General features: G+C 41.5%; 1 protein-coding gene across 1 annotated transcript; it reads left to right on the top strand.

Moving 5' to 3' along the window:
• snx33 (sorting nexin 33) lies at nt 1-19,964 on the top strand. The gene is made up of 2 exons (XM_073472921.1): nt 1-2,268; nt 19,385-19,964. The coding sequence occupies exons 1-2, from the start codon at nt 837-839 to the stop codon at nt 19,636-19,638; spliced, it is 1,686 nt and encodes a 561-aa protein (XP_073329022.1). The 5' UTR covers nt 1-836; the 3' UTR covers nt 19,639-19,964.
• Nucleotides 19,965-21,371: the final 1,407 nt, after the last annotated feature.

Raw genomic sequence — 21,371 nt, 5'->3', positions numbered from 1 at the left:
AAAGAAACAACACCGAGCCGTGATGTGAGCTGATGCCCTGGAGGAGGAAACTTTTCTCGGATGCTCATTGTGCTTCTTTGTTTTCTTTAAAGGATCGACTGGAGATGCGCAGGAACCTGTTTACAAGGAAAACGCAGCAAGTTTCAGTCTGAGGGAATGCGAACCGGGCTCGAACCGCACAGGGATACCATTACTCATCCCTCCGGTCCTCCTCACGCCATGGCACTTTGTCTTGGAGGTGTTTTCATCAAGGATCGTGTTGAGGTTCTGCAATGAAGACTCAAAGTGTCCCAGAAGTGAACAACGCGAGGTCGCAGTCCAGTCTCTGAGGATTAAAACCACCGCCTGTGCTTTTGGAGGAGCTCTTTGGTGAAACCAGTTCTGCTTTTTTGGGAACCTGTTGTGTTTGTGATGTGGAAAGAGGCAGAGAGTCTGTTATGAGAGAGCTTGTGTGTTACAGAGCCTTTAAAGCCTGAAGTTATTGTGAAGACTTGTAGGCAGAGTGGATAATAAGACAATAGAGTGAGAGCCTCCATGGGCTGAGGATGCTAGTGGTCACAGGAGGAACATTTTCATTTTAGTGGCAGATAGAAGTCACCGTTTGAGCAACTGTTCACCTCTCCTGTGTTTACTTACTGTCATATCATTAATTTACATCCTGTGCTGTCACACACCCGAGCCCACAGCTGCCATGTAATTTGAGATGAGTTTAAATATTACAGTGAGCTAGTGTCAGATGTTTCCAGCACAGCATGCAGCAACACAGTAGCATCAGTATCATCTAGGCACTATGTGCATGTAGAAGTTGTTGCTTTAGGACCCACTGGAGTATCAAGATGTCAGTGAAAGCCAAAGCAATCTACACTTTTCTAAGTGAAAACAAAGAGGAGATCAGTATCCAGGAGAATGAGGAACTGGTTATCTTTGACGAGAAATCAGTAGACGGTTGGTTTCGGGGCGAGAACAGCCGAGGGGAGAGGGGTCTCTTCCCTGCCTCCTATGTGGAAATTATTCGCACCCGCTCCAACTCTAACGTGACCGACTGCTCCATCAGCCCGGCAGGATCTTTAGGAAATGACTCCTCCTATTTCCCCTCGACCCCAAACACCACGCTGCATTCGCAGCAGAGTTACTATGATGACGACGACGACGACTGGGACGACTGGGATGACAGATCGACAGTGGTGGACGATGGTGACCACACTAGGAGCCCTGGGGCCAATGGGCATGCCCATCAGAGCCCCCTGTCCAACAACCCCAATGTGCACTACCGGTCCAAACCACACATGGAGAGACAGGACAGCATCTCCAGCTCGAGGAAAGGCAGTATGGTGGGCAGGAACTTGAACAGATTTTCCAGCTTTGTCCGCTCAGGGGTCGAAGCGTTTGTGTTGGGTGATGTGCCCATGATGGCAAAGATAGCTGAGTCGTACACCATCGACATGGGTCCCTTGGGGCCCGGATGGAAGGAGAATCCACGGCCTTTCTCCTGCTCCATTGAAGACCCAACAAAACAGACAAAGTTCAAGGGCATCAAGACGTATATTTCGTACCGGGTCACGCCGAGCCACACAGGGCATCCTGTCTACAGGCGCTACAAACACTTTGACTGGTTGTACAACCGTTTGCTGCACAAGTTCACTGTGATCTCCGTGCCTCACCTGCCTGAGAAGCAGGCCACGGGGCGATTTGAGGAAGACTTCATTGAGAAGCGCAAAAGGCGACTGATCCTGTGGATGAACCACATGACCAGTCACCCAGTCCTCTCCCAGTATGAAGGCTTCGAGCACTTCCTGATGTGTGCTGACGACAAGCAGTGGAAGCTGGGCAAGAGGCGGGCGGAGAAGGACGAGATGGTGGGTGCCCATTTCATGCTGACCCTCCAGATCCCTAACGAACACCAGGACCTTCAGGATGTAGAGGAGCGGATCGACACCTTCAAGGCCTTTGCGAAAAAGATGGATGACAGTGTGATGCAGCTCACACATGTTGCCTCGGAGCTGGTGCGTAAGCACCTGGGTGGGTTCAGGAAGGAGTTCCAGCGACTGGGAAATGCCTTCCAGTCCATCAGCCAGGCGTTCATGCTGGACCCTCCGCACAGCTCAGAGACCTTCAACAACGCCATCTCCCATACAGGCCGCACCTACGAGAACATTGGAGAGATGTTCGCAGAGCAACCTAAGTATGACCTCTTCCATATGCTGGACAAGCTGTCGCTCTACCAAGGCCTGCTCGCCAACTTCCCCGACATTATTCATCTACAGAAAGGTAAATTCATCAATGAGTCGTTTCAACATGTGAGAGATTTATTTTATTTTCTCACACATGCAAACTCTATTAAAGGGAAATTACAGATGTAATAGTGAAGAATGTTAATAATGATCGCATCCATAATCAACACAGATGTTCGGATGTATCCGCAGCCTCCCATCTGATTTTTATTCCTGCAGCTTCAGTCGTGTTTTAACTCAGTGTTCAAACTCAGCTTTGATTCCAAATCTTTATTAAGCCAAAATTTCTAAGAAATACATTCCTGTTGACGTATTAGACTATTGTGCCACCACTACACGCAGCAGTTTTCAATATATTTGTCCCACCTACCAGTTGTTCATAAGAGGCTACTTCACTGATTTCGGTAAGCTGCTCCCAAAAGGGCAGAATCCCTGGTGTCTTCCCTTCCTCATTAAAACCTGTCTAACCACCATGATGCAATAAGGAGTTTGTGGATTATCACATGCAGCTTTGGTTTGAAATCAAAATCGTCCTAATACATTTCTGTAATAAGCCTGTGAAGTCTGTGAAGTCGAGCAGGTGTCCTCTAGCTGATTATTATTGAACCTAAATACTGAACCATGAATAATAACTATGTAACAAGTGGAATTCCGGTTGCCAGCAACAGCTACGCTGGGAAAGTGTTGCCAGAGCATCAGTAACAGTGAAGAATAATACACAAAGTGTCTGCTAATGGTAACAAACTAAACTGACACCCTGTGATCACGTTTTGTTTCTCAGTCTGTGCTACTTATTTCCTTCTAGATGACAGATTAGGTCAGGTTGTGCCTCCAGCATCTCCCCTCCCCTCATCACAGACACACACACGCAGAAACACCATATGAACCCATGAGTGAAACATAGTTTGTTTAATGTGTCAGTCTGGGATGAATATGAGGTCAGTGTTTGCCTGCCGATGCACACACCCACATACTACTACGTTCTCCCACTTAAACAAATACTGTCATAAAAAATATGGACTTTGACAGCCTGAGCAGACAAGTATTTGAAGAGAAGGTGGTGAGGTATTTGGGAAATAATGTATTCATCACTTGCTAGGCATTTACAGTATATACTGATTAGATTATTCAGTTATTTTTCAAGCAAAAAGGCCAAACATTCTGTTCTGTACTACTGTTTTAGCTTTTTAAATGTCAAGAGCTACTGCTTTTCTTCGTTTTATGACAGTAAATTGAATAGCCTTAGGTGTTACCAGGGATTGGTCACATAAAGCAAGCAAAGTACAAACATTACAGCGGGTTTGGAGAGAACACATACTCCAGTAGAAAATCATACCAGAAGTGTAATAGTCAATATCTCCTAAGGATATACAATCCAAACTGTGTATGTATCGAAGAGCTTACCTTTTCAAGAGTAGATGTTACTTTAATAAAAGCTCTTAATATTACTGACGTTATGTTATGTCAAGTGTGTCTACAATAACTGTCACTGGAGACAGAAAGTAATCCAGCTATTTACCTGAGTAGTGATCTCAGCATTGTGTTTAAAATGGGGTGTTTTTGTTGTGGTTCACCTAAGATCCCTCTGGGTTCTGTTCAAAGTTTGATGAGACAAATAGGGAAGAGTTTTGTTGTGGTGTGATATTACAACCAACAGCCATCATGTGACACACCTGAGTTGGTCCGGGCGGTCAGAATTAGTGATATGTTATATGACCTCGGCCGTCCTCTCAGAGCTCAGCTCTTAGTAAACAGTGAGTACGGTAGAAACCCTTGAAATCCCTTTTTTTTTAAAATTTAAACCTGATATACATTTGCAGTAAAAATTCAATCTTAATGTCAAAATTTAGAATGTGTAATGTAACTAATTTACTCAAGTAATGTAGATGCAATTTAATTTTCTGCTACTTTATACTTGCAGTCCACTTTGATAACTGTAGTTACTCTTCAGATCTAGATTACTTAGTGTTTGTAGGCTATTACTCATGACATGTTACCAATCAGATTGTTTTGTGGGCAGGACATTGAGTGAGAACATGGATTGGTGACTTCAGATAACTCCAAAGTAGCTCTTTTTTTAATTCTTTAATTTAATCGGCAATCAGACAATAAACAGGCCGATACCAGTAATGTGAAAAATGCTGAATATCAGATCCAATAATCGGCCCGGAGATTATCGGTCTGTCCCTGATCGCTTTTTTTTGAATACTTATTTTACTAATCGTGCCTCTCACACATTAATATCTAAGTCAGGTGATGTTTCTTTAAGGAGTTACTGTGGTAAGAAGTGGTTCAGCTTGTTTGCAGTACTCATAGTTGTCAGTGACAGCAGAAATGTCCACAGTGACAAGTGATGCTCGAAGCAGCTAATGTTGGAGTCTCACTACTTATGTTTGTTGAAAGATACTGTGCCACCACTTATTTTGCTCTCATGTTATTAGCATAATGGTGTTTAATCAGTAACCTCATTGGCCTGAAATCATGAAGCACACCGTTGTCCTGTAACGGTAACATTCCCGATTTGAATACTCTTTCACAGTTGTGTTTGTGATGGCTGATTTTCATAAACCTCTAGGTGAAATATTAGTTCTGCTCAAACCTAGTTTTACAGGACAGTCAGATCTCTGTCATATCAGCGTGTCAGCTCGCAAACAAATAACTGTATCAGTAGACTGGAGTTAGTTCAGGGTGAAGGAAAGGACTGCTGCCAGAGAGTTATCATCTCCTTCAAACAGCTGGTGATCATTATCACAGAGGTCATTTCTGATACAATTCATATAGTTACATGTAGTCACTCCACCCAGGAATGAATGAGAAAAACAAAGCCATCTGAATGATTGAATGATATTAAAGGGTCAGTCCACCCAAATAACAAAAATGAATATCAGTATTAAACCCTGGTGGTGTCAGGTCATGCCAAGATATCTGGCTATTACATGTAATTTAATTAACTGCTGGTCAATTGGCGAATACGTAAACTTTAGGAGGCTGCTGAGTCAGTTTTCTAGCTTTATGAATTACACTCTTTATATTTTACCATTATCTTGCCATTGTCACTTTGAGCCACACTGTTCATTACGGTGTCACTTTGAGGGAACAACTAGAGGAAAGGAAAATAAAGAAGGTATACAGGTATGTTTTATGCAGACATACTTGGCACAACAACAGCAAAATATATTGTCCTCTCAGAGGATGACGAAATATTTGTTTTTTAGAATCACTTTTTAAAGAATTATTGTCGAGCAGACGAGCGGGTATATTTGCACAGGCCAAACGTGTGCAGCCCAAATGATGTATTATGTTCAGAGGGATGATCTAATATTTCTGAGGGTTTCCAACTGACCTTAAGTTGAATAGCCATCGCTATCTTTTGGCAAATGCTGTCAAAATACTTGTGACCATGCAATGTGTTACTCCACATATTTTCATCTTTGCAGCTGTACTCTATTTTGGCCTTTTCATATTCTTGCCAACAGCAGGACTATATCAGATTCTTTGTTTTGCTTAAAAGTTAGAATCTGAGGCCAACTTTTGTGTTTGGTTCTGACCTAAAAGTGTCTTCAGTAAAGAGGATTGAAAATCGTGGTATAATTGTTCCTCATTTAGATTATTGTTTTGCAAGTTTTAGGTTATTTTATTCAGGCACAGTTTTTATGAAGCTGATTGTGTTTAAACAAGATTTAAATTTTGAGAAGTTTTTCTTTTGTTCAACATTTTGGGTAGTACGTTTTATTCGCTTCCTTAGATGAGTTAGATGAGAAGATTGAGACCACTTTCATGTTTGTACGGTAAATATGAACCTGGAGCCAGGAGACTGTTAGCTTAGCTTAGCACAAAGACTGGGAGCAGGGGGAAACAGCGAGCCTGGCTCTGTTCAAAGGTAATAAGTTCTGCCTCGCAACACCTCTAATGCTCACTTATTAGTACGTTACATATGGGATTGTTCTGATTCCGATACAAGTATTGGAAACGCCTCCAATCCTATCTAAAATTTGGATCAGTTATCAGTGAGTACACAAGTTTAAGCACCAATCCTATACCACACAAGGTCTTTATTAGAATTGTACATTGTTTTTTAGGCTGCATGCACTTCCTGAACTCTTGTTGTCATTGTCAGGTTGCCAGGTAACCACTGGCAAGGTATATATATATATATATATATGTAAAAAAGGATAATTTTGGTAACTGTAACCAAAACCCACTTAAGCAGTAGAATTTCATAGCCAAAAAACAACAAACACTGTACAGGAGGAGGTTGTGCAGCAGTGTTTTTGTTCAGGCAGAAACCCTCTGCTGAGTCTTCCCCGCCGGTCCAGATAACGCCCCTTGATGTGACTTGTGTTCTGCTGAACCAGATACAGCTGTGGCAACACTCAGAACACACAGAACTGAGGTCGACCCTTTCCGGTGCAGTCCTCCTCCTCTTCATCTGCTCATTGCTTCTTTTCCTGCCTGACTTTGCCTTCACTGAGGTCTTTTTATTTTGTAACTGTGATCCTGGTGAGCATGTGAACTGCAGGAATGTTAACTGTCTTTGAGATGTGGTGTTGGGCAGCAACTGCATGTGGCCTTGATAAAATGGATCGAGGGAGGAGAAAGGTTGTGGGTTATGTCAGAAAACTGTCAGGGTGTGCTCCCTACATGTCTTTTTCCCATTTTCTCTCTCCTGTTTTGGGTTTTAGTCAGCAGATCTCTAAGCCTCTTCGCTATTCGTCTCTGTTGTTGCTCAATCAGCGAGTCGGTCTGTCTCAAAAGCTTTACCTCGTTTCGTTCTCCTCTTCACATCTGTCTTTTTCTTTTCATCTTCTTTCCCCTTGTATCCTTCGAAAGACACCTAGATCAGAATTGTCTGGGAAACAGCTGTCCTAGTTTATATATTGGAGAAAGTAAATCTATAGTTGGTCCAACAGCTTGGACCTCTAACTGCTGTACTTTGAACCTCTGCCAAACTAATCCCATCGTTAGACCTTGATCTCATTTGAATAAAAATCCTGATCTGAAGGGTTAATCACATTGCATTTCTATAGAATAAAGGGCCTCTGTGGCTTTTGTGTGAAAGGCAGATGTGAGCACTGCCGGATACAATTACTTGTTTGTTGGTGATCCTGGTCTCTCAAATTCATTGTACTGTGTCCTGTTGAATGGGTAGCACTTATTTTGAATTATTGTACATAATCATAAAGTGAGCAATGCAGGTCTGGTATCAATTTGATCTTGAATATTAAATGTGTAATCTATGGATGTATAGTAACATTAAGGCCCAATCCCAATACACCCCTTGCCCCTACTACTATGTTCATTACCACGTGTTGGGCAGGGCGAAGTGTTAGGGCTATGTGCCCTCCAAACAAAGGGTTATTAGATTTCTCTATCATTTCAATGTATTTTGGTCCATTTCTTTATAGTAAGCATAAAACAAATACTCACTACTAGTTTGCTGGTGTCTTGGTAGATAACTAGCTAGCTAGCTAACATTACAGGGTTGGGTAGGTTTCCAGTTTTGCAGGTCCGGTGTACGAGCTCCAACCACCATTTTTTTTGCCAACCAACTGAACTGGCATTTGTATAACGTTCTCTTCACGTTGAGGTGAAGACAACCAGCAGCATGTGGCTAGTTAGCAGAAGCCCGGGGTTAGCCCATTAGCTCAGCTCCACAGGCTTATGTTTTGTTATGTGACAAATGAAAACACAATGTGTTGCAGTTGCCCTGATGGACTGTAGTGCTGCTACACTCCCATTCATGGGTTCTTATTATGTTCCTCTTGGGAGCAGCTGAGTCTTGTGCGACATCTTGGTGTGAAATTTGGTGTTACCGGTTCAGTCTAAGGCCTTATAACAGGTTTGTGAAGATGCTGCACTTGGTATCGCTCCTCTAACATCAGTGCAGACTGGCAGGGTAGGAGCACCGGTTGCTAATGTTAGCCTATAAAGCACCTTTAGTGGCCAGGTAATGAAGCAGTGATCTTGTCATAATACAATGATTGCACTAACACAAGAGAAATCACTGCAGCTGCAGATGGCATATTGGAAATGTCTGGTTGCATTTGTTCAGGTAAAGGCTATTGATGACGTATGGGGGTCCCAGCTCACAGGGGAAGATTTCAACCACTTGAAAATGAGGGGTAGGAGTAAAACTTGAAAATGGGATCGATCCTATTGAAACAGGTATTCGTGAGAGTAAAGCAGATATCATGTTCTGTAGATTTTGTACCTGACAACCACTGATCTGAGATACAACCACCTGTTGAAGCTTTGAATTAACACAAAAGGGTGCACAATGGAGGGAAACCGACCTGCCCCGCTGTGTGGGTATCTGTCCAATCTGATCTGATCACATGTTGTGTAAGATGATATCTGAGGCGTTGGCTCTGAATGAACTCTGGCTCTGCATCACCTGTTTCCCCAGAATGACATGTTGTGGAAAGTACAGGAACAATTTCTGTTAAATTCTTGTGGACAAACCGAAACACTTAAATTGAACTTGAAGTTGTGGGTTGGCCTTAGAGGGCCACAGTGGAATAAATGCTTTAAGTACAAGATTTTAAATGACCTAAAACCACAGCAAAAGTCCTTACTAATGAGCTGTGGGAATCTGCAGTGCGTTTTTCAGAATTTAAAGAACCAGACTTGTGCTATTTCCTTTTATCTTGACTCCTTTTTGACATCTCGATAACTTTAAAAGGGGGCTGTCTTTTTCCCTTCAGTTATTACTGATTGTGGGATAAAACCCTCTGTGATCCACACCAGTGCAGGGCATTATTCAGTTTGAGAATGAGCTTACTCCCCTGGGACGTCTCCAGCACGCCAGGCTTTTAATCTGGACAAGAGGTTAGTTGTCCTCCATATGGCAACACACTAAAAAAACACATGCAGGCTTTATCAGTTTGAAGGAAAAGACATTTTGTTGCCAGCTCTGAGAGAACGTGTGAGCCAAATGCCCGCTGACAAGGGAGGGTCGTCTCGCATGGAGTTTTGGGATTGTGCCTGCGTGCACACATGAACGTCTTTGTGTGTTTTGTCTGAACAGTTCTCTGTTGTTTAATTTTTCTTAGTGCTGACCAGGAGCTCATTGCGTGTTTGTTTTAGTTGACAAACATGTTACAGATGAACATTCCTTTCACTGGTTACAACCCACAAGGAAATATCACACTGTCAGCTGGTAGATTAACCTCAATCTGTGAAACCATGGCTTGGGTTTCAGGAGCGTGCAGTGGCCCAGTAAGGGCACCTTTTGAGTGTTGATTGTATGTTATTTTGCCGGCTACAGTACCATCGGCTGACTGCGGTGACTACGGAGAGCAAATGTTTTCTCTCCCCTGTTTGCTTTCTCATAAATCTTGACAAAGGCTAGGCCCTCGTCTTCGCACACACTGTCTATCCTCACGCCTCTGCATTCCTGTCTGCGTTGGCCCAGTGCACTGTAGTTTCACACTGAAGGAGATTACAGATGTCTCCAAGAACTTGGTCTTTACCACCGTCGCCTCCCTCCTCCTCGCAAAGAACCACAGATGTTATGTCTAAGTGGCACTGGACCCGAAAAGGCTTTAAGTAAGAGAGGAGTTAGCTTACATTGAAAAGACCCCTCGTCATTTTTTTATACTCTGCTCCCACTCCTGAGTAAGACAAAATATAAGAGGCACATTTTAGTACCATCACTGACTGACCTCAGTTACAACACCCCTCCAATGGCCCTCCTCACCAAGAATGTTAAGTAGATAAGTGGAGCCCACACCACAGCTATAACGACAGTGACAGTAGTGAATCATATCTTTGGGATCACTTTCATAGAGATTTGATTAACCGGATAACAGATTCACAGGGCCATCAATTTGCTTGATTGTGGACATGTTTATACTAAATAATGTAACAGGAGTGCTTATAATATTGGTCTCTAACTGTAGCCTCCATCTTTTAATGGTAGGCTGATTGATGACATACAGGAAACATTGTGTTTTTCTCCGGCACTGTTTGTGCAGTGAGGGCAAAAAAAATTGCTGCATGTTGGTGCTGATTGACATTAGCGAATGCTATGGCATCAGAGGGCTGACTACACGTGTAGGGTTGATACAAGCACAACACCTACGAGCAACATTCAGTGTAAGGTAGATCTGCTCCAACAAGACTTTTCTGTCTCTGTAATGATAGTTTCTGATAAAGCTCAGGATAGAAAGACAGTCAGAACAAGCTCCTCCTCCTTTTTCTTGGTTACCGGGTTGACAGGGAACGAGTCCTGTCTGATCTAAGATATGATTGGTTGCCTGAAAAAGAGAGATGGTGATGAACTCCACAACAAACCACAACAGAGTTAAAGCATGACTCCAAAGGAGGATGCTCTCTCTGTCTGCTAGATATGTGAATTGACAGCTGTTGGCTAACATGTTTGCTATAACAGCTTCATAAGCTGGTATTTGACCAATGTGTTTTCAGTTTTTCAGCCCAATAAGTGGCCAAAAAATTCATTAATGCCGCTTAAATGCAGTGCTATTTTTAGTCCGAACGCCTGCTAAGAATGACATGATTGCTTAGTCGCATTATTGCCTCACAGCTGGAGCTGACCAGGACAGCTGGCAGCTTTCTGTCTGCAGTTTGCATGATCAGTCTGGCCCCGCAAAAAAAATGCAGATTGGGTTTACTGGAAAACCTGAAGATGCCTGTAGATATGAATGTGTTTGTCTTTCTATATGTTTTAGCCTTGTGGCGATCTGTCCGGGGTGTACCAGCTAGGACAGGCCTCACTTCCAGTCAACCTTTAACAACAAAAGTGGTTCTGGAGGTTGAATCTCCTACTGCGTGCCTTGCATTATCATGAATAAATGGAAACTACAAGTCATTGCCATCTGTATTTGTTCACGTTTTGATCATCTCCTTTGGCATCACATTCACCAGTTAGCTCACAGATTGATGGCTTTTCTGGCTCTGTCCATCTCCAGCACAGCTAATGTAACCCTGAACTAAAACGTAATCTTCTTTCTCTCTTTGAGATGAACGAAGCTTCAACTGTCAAAGGCTCTGGGTGTCCGCCAATGTAGCTGTAGTCGTGGTAACGCTGACACGATGCTTGCGGTTGGCATAGAGATGCCATCCCTCAGAGGAGAGCATTGTTCGCTGTGCATTCTCTGGTCTTTTTCTTGTGTCATGATGTTGTTGCGCAAGCAAGCGATCGTCAGAGTCAGGGCATTGGAAAGTCTTTCATTTGGAAGGATGTGTCAGTCGAGGTCAGATATCCACTTTGCTTTATTGTGTCGTCAAGGACAACTAACATTCGGATCAGCCAAATGTCTTTAATCGCAGGAACATCTTGCATTTTTTATACGCGCTGCCTCTCTCCAGCAATTGCAACACTTCTCAATAGAGAAAAATTACAGAGCAAACACACGGAGCAAATGATACATCTGTTCCATAACAAAAGAGCTGGAGCTGTTCTAAATTAATTTTAATGTCACAGTCAGAAACGCAGCAGAAAGCCTCAAGACCCGGAGGGATTTCAATACATCACAGCTCTTGTCTCACAAAGCTTAAAGTAATAATAGTAAGCTATACAAAGGAATTATGAGTCACAGTAATGTTCATGCTGGTCATTTATTTTAAATGATGTGTGATGATATAACAAATTTTTTGGAGTGTCTGAACTTTGTCAGGCTGGCTGAGTTTAAAACACTCAACTCATAACAAAGCAAGACATTTTGTTCCAAATGGTGGCTGGAAATCCCAAATACTTCTGTCCACATCCAATCCAACATTCGATTCAACTTTGACAACACCCTTTTCTCTTACAAAAAGTAGGAAACCTGAGCTGAAAAGGGGTGAATTAAATCCCCTTGCAGAGGAATGTTGTGAGATAAACACAGGGCTATCAAGTGGTGATTCATAATACTTCCCTTCAAGATCAGTGCTGAGTATATCCCTCTTAATAAACAAATACATCTGTTTAGGAGCATGTCTGACAAGATGTGTGGATTTACAACACAGATGGTGTTGTAAAAGTATATCATAATTTATATCAGATTCATTCTTATTAAAAGAGCATCATCTGTTGAACACATTTTTGCACGGCTTCAGTTCGAGCTTTGAACCTGGTCGAAGCTTCATGTCTGTTTCTGTCACAGTCATGGTAGAAAAAGCAGTGAAAGTGCGTGAAGTAATACCGAGCAAGCAGAGGCTGTTTCTGTTAACTAATTCTGTGCCAACGGGGAAATGTTTGTTCCAGCCTGCCATTGCCCCTCTTCAGAGTAAAAATTTTGCCATAAAAATAAATGGACAAAGGATATTTAATCAGCACATTCCAGCTCAGGACATAAACTCCAGGTCGGGTTTTATCCGATCCTGCTGTAAACACTATTACGGTTAGCTTACTCAGCAGTGGGCTTTTTCATGTTTGCGTGTCCTCGAGGCTTTTAAGACCCACTTTAAACACTGGCAGATATGGCAGAGTCCTTTTGACCCTGTCATGCATTCTTTAAGCTCTGTCTCCGATTTTTTTCTCTTCTCTTCTTCTCTTCTCTTCTCTTCTCTTCTCTTCTCTTCTCTTCTCTTCTCTTCTCTTCTCTTCTCTTCTCTAATCTCCTTTTCCTCTTTATTTTCAGTTCCATAGCACATGTTGTTCCTTTCCTTTCCTTTTCTCCCCTCCCCTCGTCCATCAAGACTTACTATCAGTAGGCTATTTATCTTGATCTGTCTTGTCATCATGCACTAAAGGCCTGGTCATAGCAGCATTTAAAGTGGCAAGATTCTCCAGCAAAATCCTTTTTTTTGTCAATGAGACCATTGCAAAAACTAGTGTCACTGCATTGTGGGAAGAAGCCCAGCCAGCTTTTGGCACCAACTAAGCCTCTATTAACCCTGCAGGTTCTACTTTACATAGACTTATATACATTTTGTGCCACTTTCTGGTCCTTTTTTTGTTGTAATTACTTTTGAAAGGTCAACCGAGAACAAATATCTCATCAGTTCACTGTGGTGCTTGACACAGACGTCAACCCCTCGACACACACAGTCACACACACGCAGACTTCCTTAGTAAGAGTCAGTGTTTTGTGGTGACAGGCCTCATTTGTCCCCAGTTGAAAAATGTTTCTGTTTACTTGTCTTTCACTGGGAATAACATCCACTAATCTTACTCAGTCACGTTAGTTCTTCCTGTGTTTGAAGTCTTTGGACCAAATACCCAGATTTGTTTATTTTATAGTGCACTGATGAGTCATTCTGATTAAGCTGATTTGGAAATGAAGACCACACCACGCTTTCTTGTCAGTATTTGGACATTAAAACAGTTTAAGGGTTTTCAGATTTACAGTATTCTAACTTAATTGTAATCTAATATTAAGTAATGGCTGCTTCACTAACTCTGTTCACCAAACCATAGCCCATTATCGCAGAATGGAAAACATCAGGCGGTTACCTGCCAGATATTTTTTTCCTTTTTCTTTGCAAAAGAGAAATTTAGCCCAAGTCCAAGTCTTAAAGGAAAAGTGTGGGTGTTGTGTGTTTTGTGGTTTGCGTTGCAGCAGTGAAGTCATTACATACTAGGGGCTATGCTTTTACATATTAGCCCAATACAGTTTCTCTCCTCACACCCCCACACACAAGTACAAACTCCTACACCTCGAGAGGATTGTGAAGCAATGCGTTTCATAATTGAAGATTGTATCAAACTTAACCTCAGAAGGGAAAGTACAACTTTTGAAGGAGCATATCCTGATTTGTAATGATGGGGTCATTCAGTTCATCCCAAATAACATTTTCTGTATGAATTTGTTTTAGGAACGTAATCACTGTAGCTAAAGGCTAATTGCATTGTAAGGAAAAGAAACAGTTTTTGTCTGTTCTGATTTAAACTATTTTTTCAGCAAACTAGAGAATCTGACGAATGTCATGCTACATCAACCCAACGTACGTATCTGCAAACTACAGATATGTTGAAACCTACATTTCTTTTTGTTGCAACTTTACGTTTTCCAATGTAAAGTTTTTGATTTTATCTTCTGACAACACTGTGTTTATGCCCTGGTTAGGTATAGATACACAAACCACTTGGTTAGGATTTGGGAAAGATGTGTTTTGGCTTAAAGTAGACCGATTATGCTTTTACATTTTTTCCCTGTCCTTTGGTGTTTGATATTGGTTCTCGTGCATGTAAAAGATTTTGAAAGTTAAGTGTGCACAAACAGAAGCTCCTCTCTCCCACAGAAAACACTGCTCCTGAAACGCCTCGTCAGTAGTCCCAGAATCTGTGACATCACACTACGCCACAGAGTCGCATATTTGCATAATTAATGACAGCGGCAAGTTTGGCACGTAAGAATTGATTTAGAGCAGCTGCTCTGTTGTTGTTAGCGGTGCTGGCTCAGACGTGTGCGAGCTGACCAATCAGAGCAGACTGGAGCGTTACAGACAGAGGAGGAATACAGTGCTGCAGCACTGGGCAGTATAAGAAAAGTAATGTGTTTTTTGAGCACTAAAGCATGTAAACCTGTTGTAGTTACCATGAACCTGAAATTTAGCATAATATGTCTCCAATCAAAAAACCGTTTAGTCGCCACAACCACAGCTGAAGATGTCCAGTATTGTCGTTCCAGTCAAAAGTATCATTTTTTTGTCACCGCGGCTGGAAATTGTCCCGCAGTCTCCTTCAAAATATCACTGGCTTGGCAGCCCCTCCATCGCCCCACATGAAAGTCTGCTCATAAACAAATAATGTGAACATGATATGACACGTATTACATGTCTCAACATATCAGTGGTTTGCAGAAATGTTATTTGACAACATTTTATCCTGGCTTCCTAAAGACACCCATTACAGTAAATCTCTTTTCAAACAGTTGATGTTCGCGCACCACTTATCAGCCCATGTTATGTTATGGTGATTAGTTATAAACACATGGCAGGGTACAGCTGATGTATACAAACTGGCGTCAACTAAAGAGGCTCCACTTCAGTTCGTGCCTCTTTCTATAAACGGGAAGATTGATTTAATTAGCTGTGGTCGGCCCCAGCTGAGAATGAGTTAAAATTAGACCCACTCGTCTTAAAAATGCTGTGTGCTAATGTTTGGATCTTGAAAGAATCTGCAGTCTGCAGAGAAAAATAATGCTGGCTCTGCTAAAAAAGGACCTAAGTCATGGGGAATAGGGAAATGTCATCATCAGTATTATATAAATAGAAGCACCCCATGCTGTAAACAAGTCCAAATCTTAAAGAGGGACTTCCGTTCTCAGATTTCATGTAAGGAGATTGATGTAGATGTAGAGAAGAAGTGCTGCACTTCCTGAATTCATCCTGCAGTGACCCTGCGCCCAGGGAGGCCTGTGGGAATGAGGAATTTAGCAGATGCTTGAGTTCAGTCAGCCAGAGGGTTGAGGTCAGAGTTAATCTTGACCGTCCTCATTCTTTTTCTCCCAGTTGCACACACTCATACTGTACGACTTATTAAGCAAGACAGGGTAACTGCAGGTCTGGAAAAGTCTTCAAAAGCATTGGATTCTTTTCCCTCTAAAACAAAAAGGCCTTGTCAGGAGACCTTACATTTAAAAATGGACTTGTTTTAACAGGGGGATATATATGCACGAGGCTGTTGCCTGTAACTAACACAGGCTAGCACTGTCATTATGTCCTGCTCGATTCTGGCAAAAACTTAAAATGACTTGAATGCATTAATCATGTTTTTAATTGGTTAATCCACCCACCATTTTTCTGTCACTTATGCAGGTAAAGGTCACATTTGATTAATTATATCATTAGGAACTGGCAAGTACTCAAATAAACAGATATAATAAGAAATAATTCTAGACAATGGATAGTTTAATCCGGAGGGACATTGGACCATATTTCAAGGTAAAACAATACATTTTTATACCCAATTAACCTCCATTAGACAACAGCTAATACGGTACTGATACGATACTGTTTTGATATGATACGATTAGGAAAAGGCTTAATTAATAAGTATCAACACACATATTGGAGACATTTATCTAAACCTTGAAGTGAAACACACATGATGTGATTAAACAGTAATGTTAGTCAGGAAGTTGCTGAATGCTAACATCAGCTAACGAGTCATCACATATGTTGTTTTACCTTGAAATATGGACGAATGTACCTCCAGATTTTTACTGTCCATCATCTATTTAGTTACTGATCAATTGGGAAGCTGTAAAATGACAACAATTTGTGAAGTTATTTACGCTGATACGACTCGCAACCTGGAACACAGCCACATTACATTATCCCAGCATTTAAGTTTCCCGCCCTGAGAGTGACGTTGGAGGAAAAAGGCGAAAAAGGGAATAAGGTCTGTTATCTTTTCCAAAATAAATGATCTTCGCAGGATAAGAAGTGGATGTTTTAAAAAAAACTAAGAAAAAACTGTTTTCATGCAGAATCCCCAACATGATTGTAAAGTCTGAAATTTACCTTGGGGAAAGCTTCAGAAACTCTGTGAGAAAGCCTTATTTGTATTTTCCCCTCCCCTGTACAATGTCCTTTTTCTTTTCTTTGCTCCCTCTCCTCCCAGCCCTTCTTAATCCCCTACAGAGTACTAATATCTACCCAGCACAAACCCATGAAGCTGTCACATGTGAAATAGTTCAGTTCTTTCTTTGGCCACAGCCATAAAACATGCGGTAGCCAGTCTGGTTGGGCAAGATAAACAAATCTGGTGACTTTCCACACCACTGGCCTTGTATCATAGAGCCTTTAACCGTGGAAAACGTTCACATTGCCTTTTATTCTGCTACGGTTTCTCTTGTATTTTGCATTTTTAACAGAATGGTTTGCATCAAGTGAGAGAGCAGATCTAACTTCATTCTGATGAGATTTTGCATTAGCAGAGTCAAGCATGTTGAAAGGGGATCTAATAGAAGGAAACCTAAACACTCTTGTTTTTCATTCTTTCACATTTTCTTCTTTTGGTCGCTTGTGTTTTGCGGTTGTCATAGAATAACATAGCATCAGTTTATGGAGAAGGTTTTGCTGCGAGGAAGAGCACATCAAAGCTTTCTTTGTGATGAGATTTTTGCATTAGCTGATCCAAAAATGTTGATTCAACCCCCCATTATTTCCCCGCTTCGCACACATACACACAAGCACGAGTGGCGTTCCTTTATGTCCCACAGATCTGGTGATGCACATTCTCCTCTCATGTGGAAAACAGAATACATGAATGTAGGTCAGTGCTACAGACTGTAGTCCACACGCCTCCTTGCTGGAACAGACTGGAAGTGCTGTTCATGCTTTCCCAGACTTCTGCCAGGAATTCCATACAAAATCCAGGGCGGCATGAACTCACAGATAGAGTTAATGGATAAAACCTGTACGCTGCGTTGGACACCTTAAAGACACAACGACTTGCTAGCTTGTCCAAACTAGTCCTGCAAGCAACTTTATCTGCATGATGAATGCCTAAGATCAATCTTCTTCCCAGTTTCGAGCTCAGCTTGAGATCGAGACAGACACACTAATCTGCTGGGAAATGCAGCGTGGCGACATGCCATCAGGCTGCCATGTTCGTTACTCGGAAAGTGACGTCATGGCAGTCTGGGTGAATGTGGTTGAAACTTGTCCGCATCATCTGAAACTAGACGTTCGGTATGCAGTGAAACAAAAAGTAATTGTGTGGTTTGTTCCCTGCTTTACCTATAAAGTGTTCAGCTTTGCAGTCGTTAATTTCTGAAGGAAAAGTTACGATGTTGGTCTTTACTGCTGCTGACATATTGCTGTAGCCGTTTATTTCATATATCACAACGTATAGTAAGTAAGCAGCACAGACCCACCCAAAGAGCAATAAAAATCTGAGACTGCATTTAACTTTTATTGCAACTTTTTTGTTGTTTTGGGGTTTTATTTTTAATCCTTTTATCAGAAACACATTTTTACAGCCCCTCAGTGACTTCTGACTTACTCTTTGAGTTTTTTCACATTGACTGAAAGATAGTGACTATTTAGCTGATAGTGACATTAAAAGATCAGATTAAAAGAATTTGTCCATTCACATAGTTTTGGTTGCATTTACCCAGTCTGTCTGTCTTCAACCCAATACAATGGGGATACCTGGAAACTCTTTTATGGTTGTCATTGTCTAAAAGTGACATTTGAATAATTTAAACAGCAATCAGCAGCAGGAATCAGTGTTAAACCCCATTCAGCAAATTTCTTAGCTACTCCATTTTGGTAGAAACTAGTCCCAATATGAAGAAGGTTGACAGTGGGTTCAGTGGATTAGCCAGAACAACAAGTACATTATGTTTCTGGGAGGTTACTACAGGTTAATTGGCCTGATGTAGTGGCATGCATGCATGCAGCGCTTTAACATACCTTTAACAACAAGCCAAAGGATTTGAGTGACGCTACATGTAGGCTTTGCTGTTAGCAGGTGTTAACTAAGCAGGGGAACACCACAAATTTGCGGTCTCACCTCAGAGTTTATCCCCCGGCGCAGTTCGAGCGATAATAATATCATCTATCGCAAATGTTGGATATCGCCCAAGCCAACTGAATAGGCCAATTGCCAGTGACTCCCAAAACAGCCAGATCCTGGCAGCATACCAGCGACAGCGAACCTTCGCCGTCTAACTCTCACTGAGTTTAGACAAGAAAGCTACTTGGTTAGTTTTAGGAAACATTTTGGTTTGGCATAATGTAACTCTTAAGTTACCAATGTGCCATTTTTACAGACCTAACCTCAGTTAAATAACACTGGAGACTAAAAGCTGTCTCCTGGACTGTGTCCTGCACTCGTATGACCCGATAATCCATCCCTGACCTCCCTATGTAGAGTTGTTGCTCTTTATACTACCCTGCTTGACTTCCTGCTTTGCTGCTATATTAATGGTGTAAATGTTAATATAGGTCGTGAGGATGGGCTGCAGGAATCCTATGAGAGAATACTCATACCAAAACCTAAGAAGTGAAACCATAAGCTATCTGCATGACTAGACACCACTATGTGTAAGCGATAAAATATGTCTGTTTGAGATATTCATCACAGATGGATATCTCTAAAACTGGGCAAGTAAAACTGAAACTGTTTACATGACCATGCACCATTAGAGGTGAATTATTTTATTTGGCATTTGGGTGAACTGACCATAGTATTCTGTTTGCCTTCTAAACAGCCTTCTGTTTTTAAAGTTATATAACTTTTTATCTCAACCCAGGTGCCTTTGCCAAGGTGAAGGAGAGCCAGCGGATGAGTGACGAAGGGAAGATGGACCAGGACGAGGCCGACGGCATTAGGAAACGCTGCCGGACGGTGGGGTTCGCCCTCCAGGCAGAGATGAGCCACTTCCATCAGCGACGAGAGGTGGACTTCAAAGACATGATGCAGGCCTACCTCAAGGAGCAGATAGCCTTTTACCAACGTGTTGTCCAGCAACTGGAGCGCACCCTGCGCATGTACGACTGTCTGTAAAGACACAGAACTGCTGTCCTGTTCAAGATGCCAAAAAACACAGAGGGGAAAGAAAAGAAGTCTTGACTCTGTTATCTAAGTGTTTGGTTTCAGTCATGTTTGAAAAGACTTGCAGATAAGTGAAGTGGAAGTTACTGGAAAGACGTACTAAGCCAGTCAGTCTTTCGTTTAGATGGATTCAAAGTCACGTTTTTTTGTCTTTTTAAAGACCTACTGTACCTTTTTAATTTCTGAAATACACATCACATAGGCAATGTCACAGCATATTGTTTATTTTACATAATTTAAGGTGTAACATTAAAATAAGAATATAGGTTTCAAATTCATAGTGGATCTATAGTTGATTGTCTTTTAGTGTAACACGCCATGAAACGGGTTCTGTTTTGAAATTGTCCCCTTCTCTCCATCATCATGCACTTTGGCTCCTCCTGGGACTGATTTAAGTGGCTTCTAATACGGAGAGAAACACCCCAAATATTCTGTGTTTTTTGTTGTTGTTTTTCTTTTTTTTTTACCAACATCTGATAAACATTCCAGATACTTTTTAATGCAGCATTTTAGGATTTTTTTTGAACTCACTGAATACTGAATTGAAATTTCACCACCATCTTTGTTGAGTGCTCATCTTGCTCAGGTGTCTGCCTCAAGTTTCACATCAGTTTCTCTGGTGTCTCTTCGCACAAAAAGTCTGTCTTAACTTTGCACCATGTGGAAGACTCACTGAAACCAAGTAATTCAGTTAAGTGATTTAAGTAATTTTCCTACTTTCTTCATGCAGCAAGTGCCTTTTAAGGATCTGAGGCATTCTGATGGAATGAACATATTTTTACATGGACCGTTTGTCTGTAGCGTGGCTGGTGTTTTCTGGAATGAATTGTATTTAGAAACGAGTTTGCACATGTTTTTATACACTATTGGGTCAGAGTGTGTTGGTGTGTGTGGGTGAATGAGTGCAATGAGTCGACTACTGCGCTGATCAATTCCCCTTTCCACTGTGGAAGACAAGAAATGAAGTCCTATCATGTAGCAGCAGGTTTATCTAGTAAGCTGGTATGCATAGCAGTGGATTAACTGGTCTAGTGAGGCAGAACATCAACATGGCATTTCACTGCTTCAATACTTTGATATTAAATCATTTCGTTGACGCAAGACCAAACTCTACCTCTCACCACAGTTTTGTGTTTGATGTAGTTTGGGTCAAAAACTGTTCAATTTGAGGTTCATATCAAGTGTTTTAGAACAACATCTAATGCATAAAACCACATTATATCAGACAGATTTTCTCTTTACTGTGCACATAATGACTTACAGATACAGTTTGACATTTAAAATCTGCTCATTCACTTTCTTGCCATGAGTTAGATGATAATATTATCTCCAATCTCATGTTTGTTTGTTTAATGTGAAGCTACAGCCAGCAGATGGTTTAGCTTAGCTTAGCATAAAACCTGGAAACAGGGAGAAACAGCTAGCCTGCCTCTGTGTGAAGGTTTAAAAAAAAAAATCTGGCTCGTCTAATGCTCACTAATTAAACATGTTATTTTTAATTTGTTTAAACTGTAAAGAAAACAAAGCGTAAAAACATCAATTCACGGTTTTACAGGGTTTACGACACTGCCCAGTCATGAAATAATCAGGCTTTAACACCCTGAGTCAGAACTTTATTGATCCCCCTGTAACGTACACAATTTCCCGCATGGGGATCAATGAAGTATTTTGGATTCTGATTCTGT

This window comes from Pagrus major, chromosome 8 (assembly GCF_040436345.1).
Source record: "Pagrus major chromosome 8, Pma_NU_1.0".
Lineage (NCBI taxonomy): Eukaryota > Metazoa > Chordata > Actinopteri > Spariformes > Sparidae > Pagrus > Pagrus major.
This window is presented reverse-complemented; position numbering and strand designations above follow the sequence as displayed.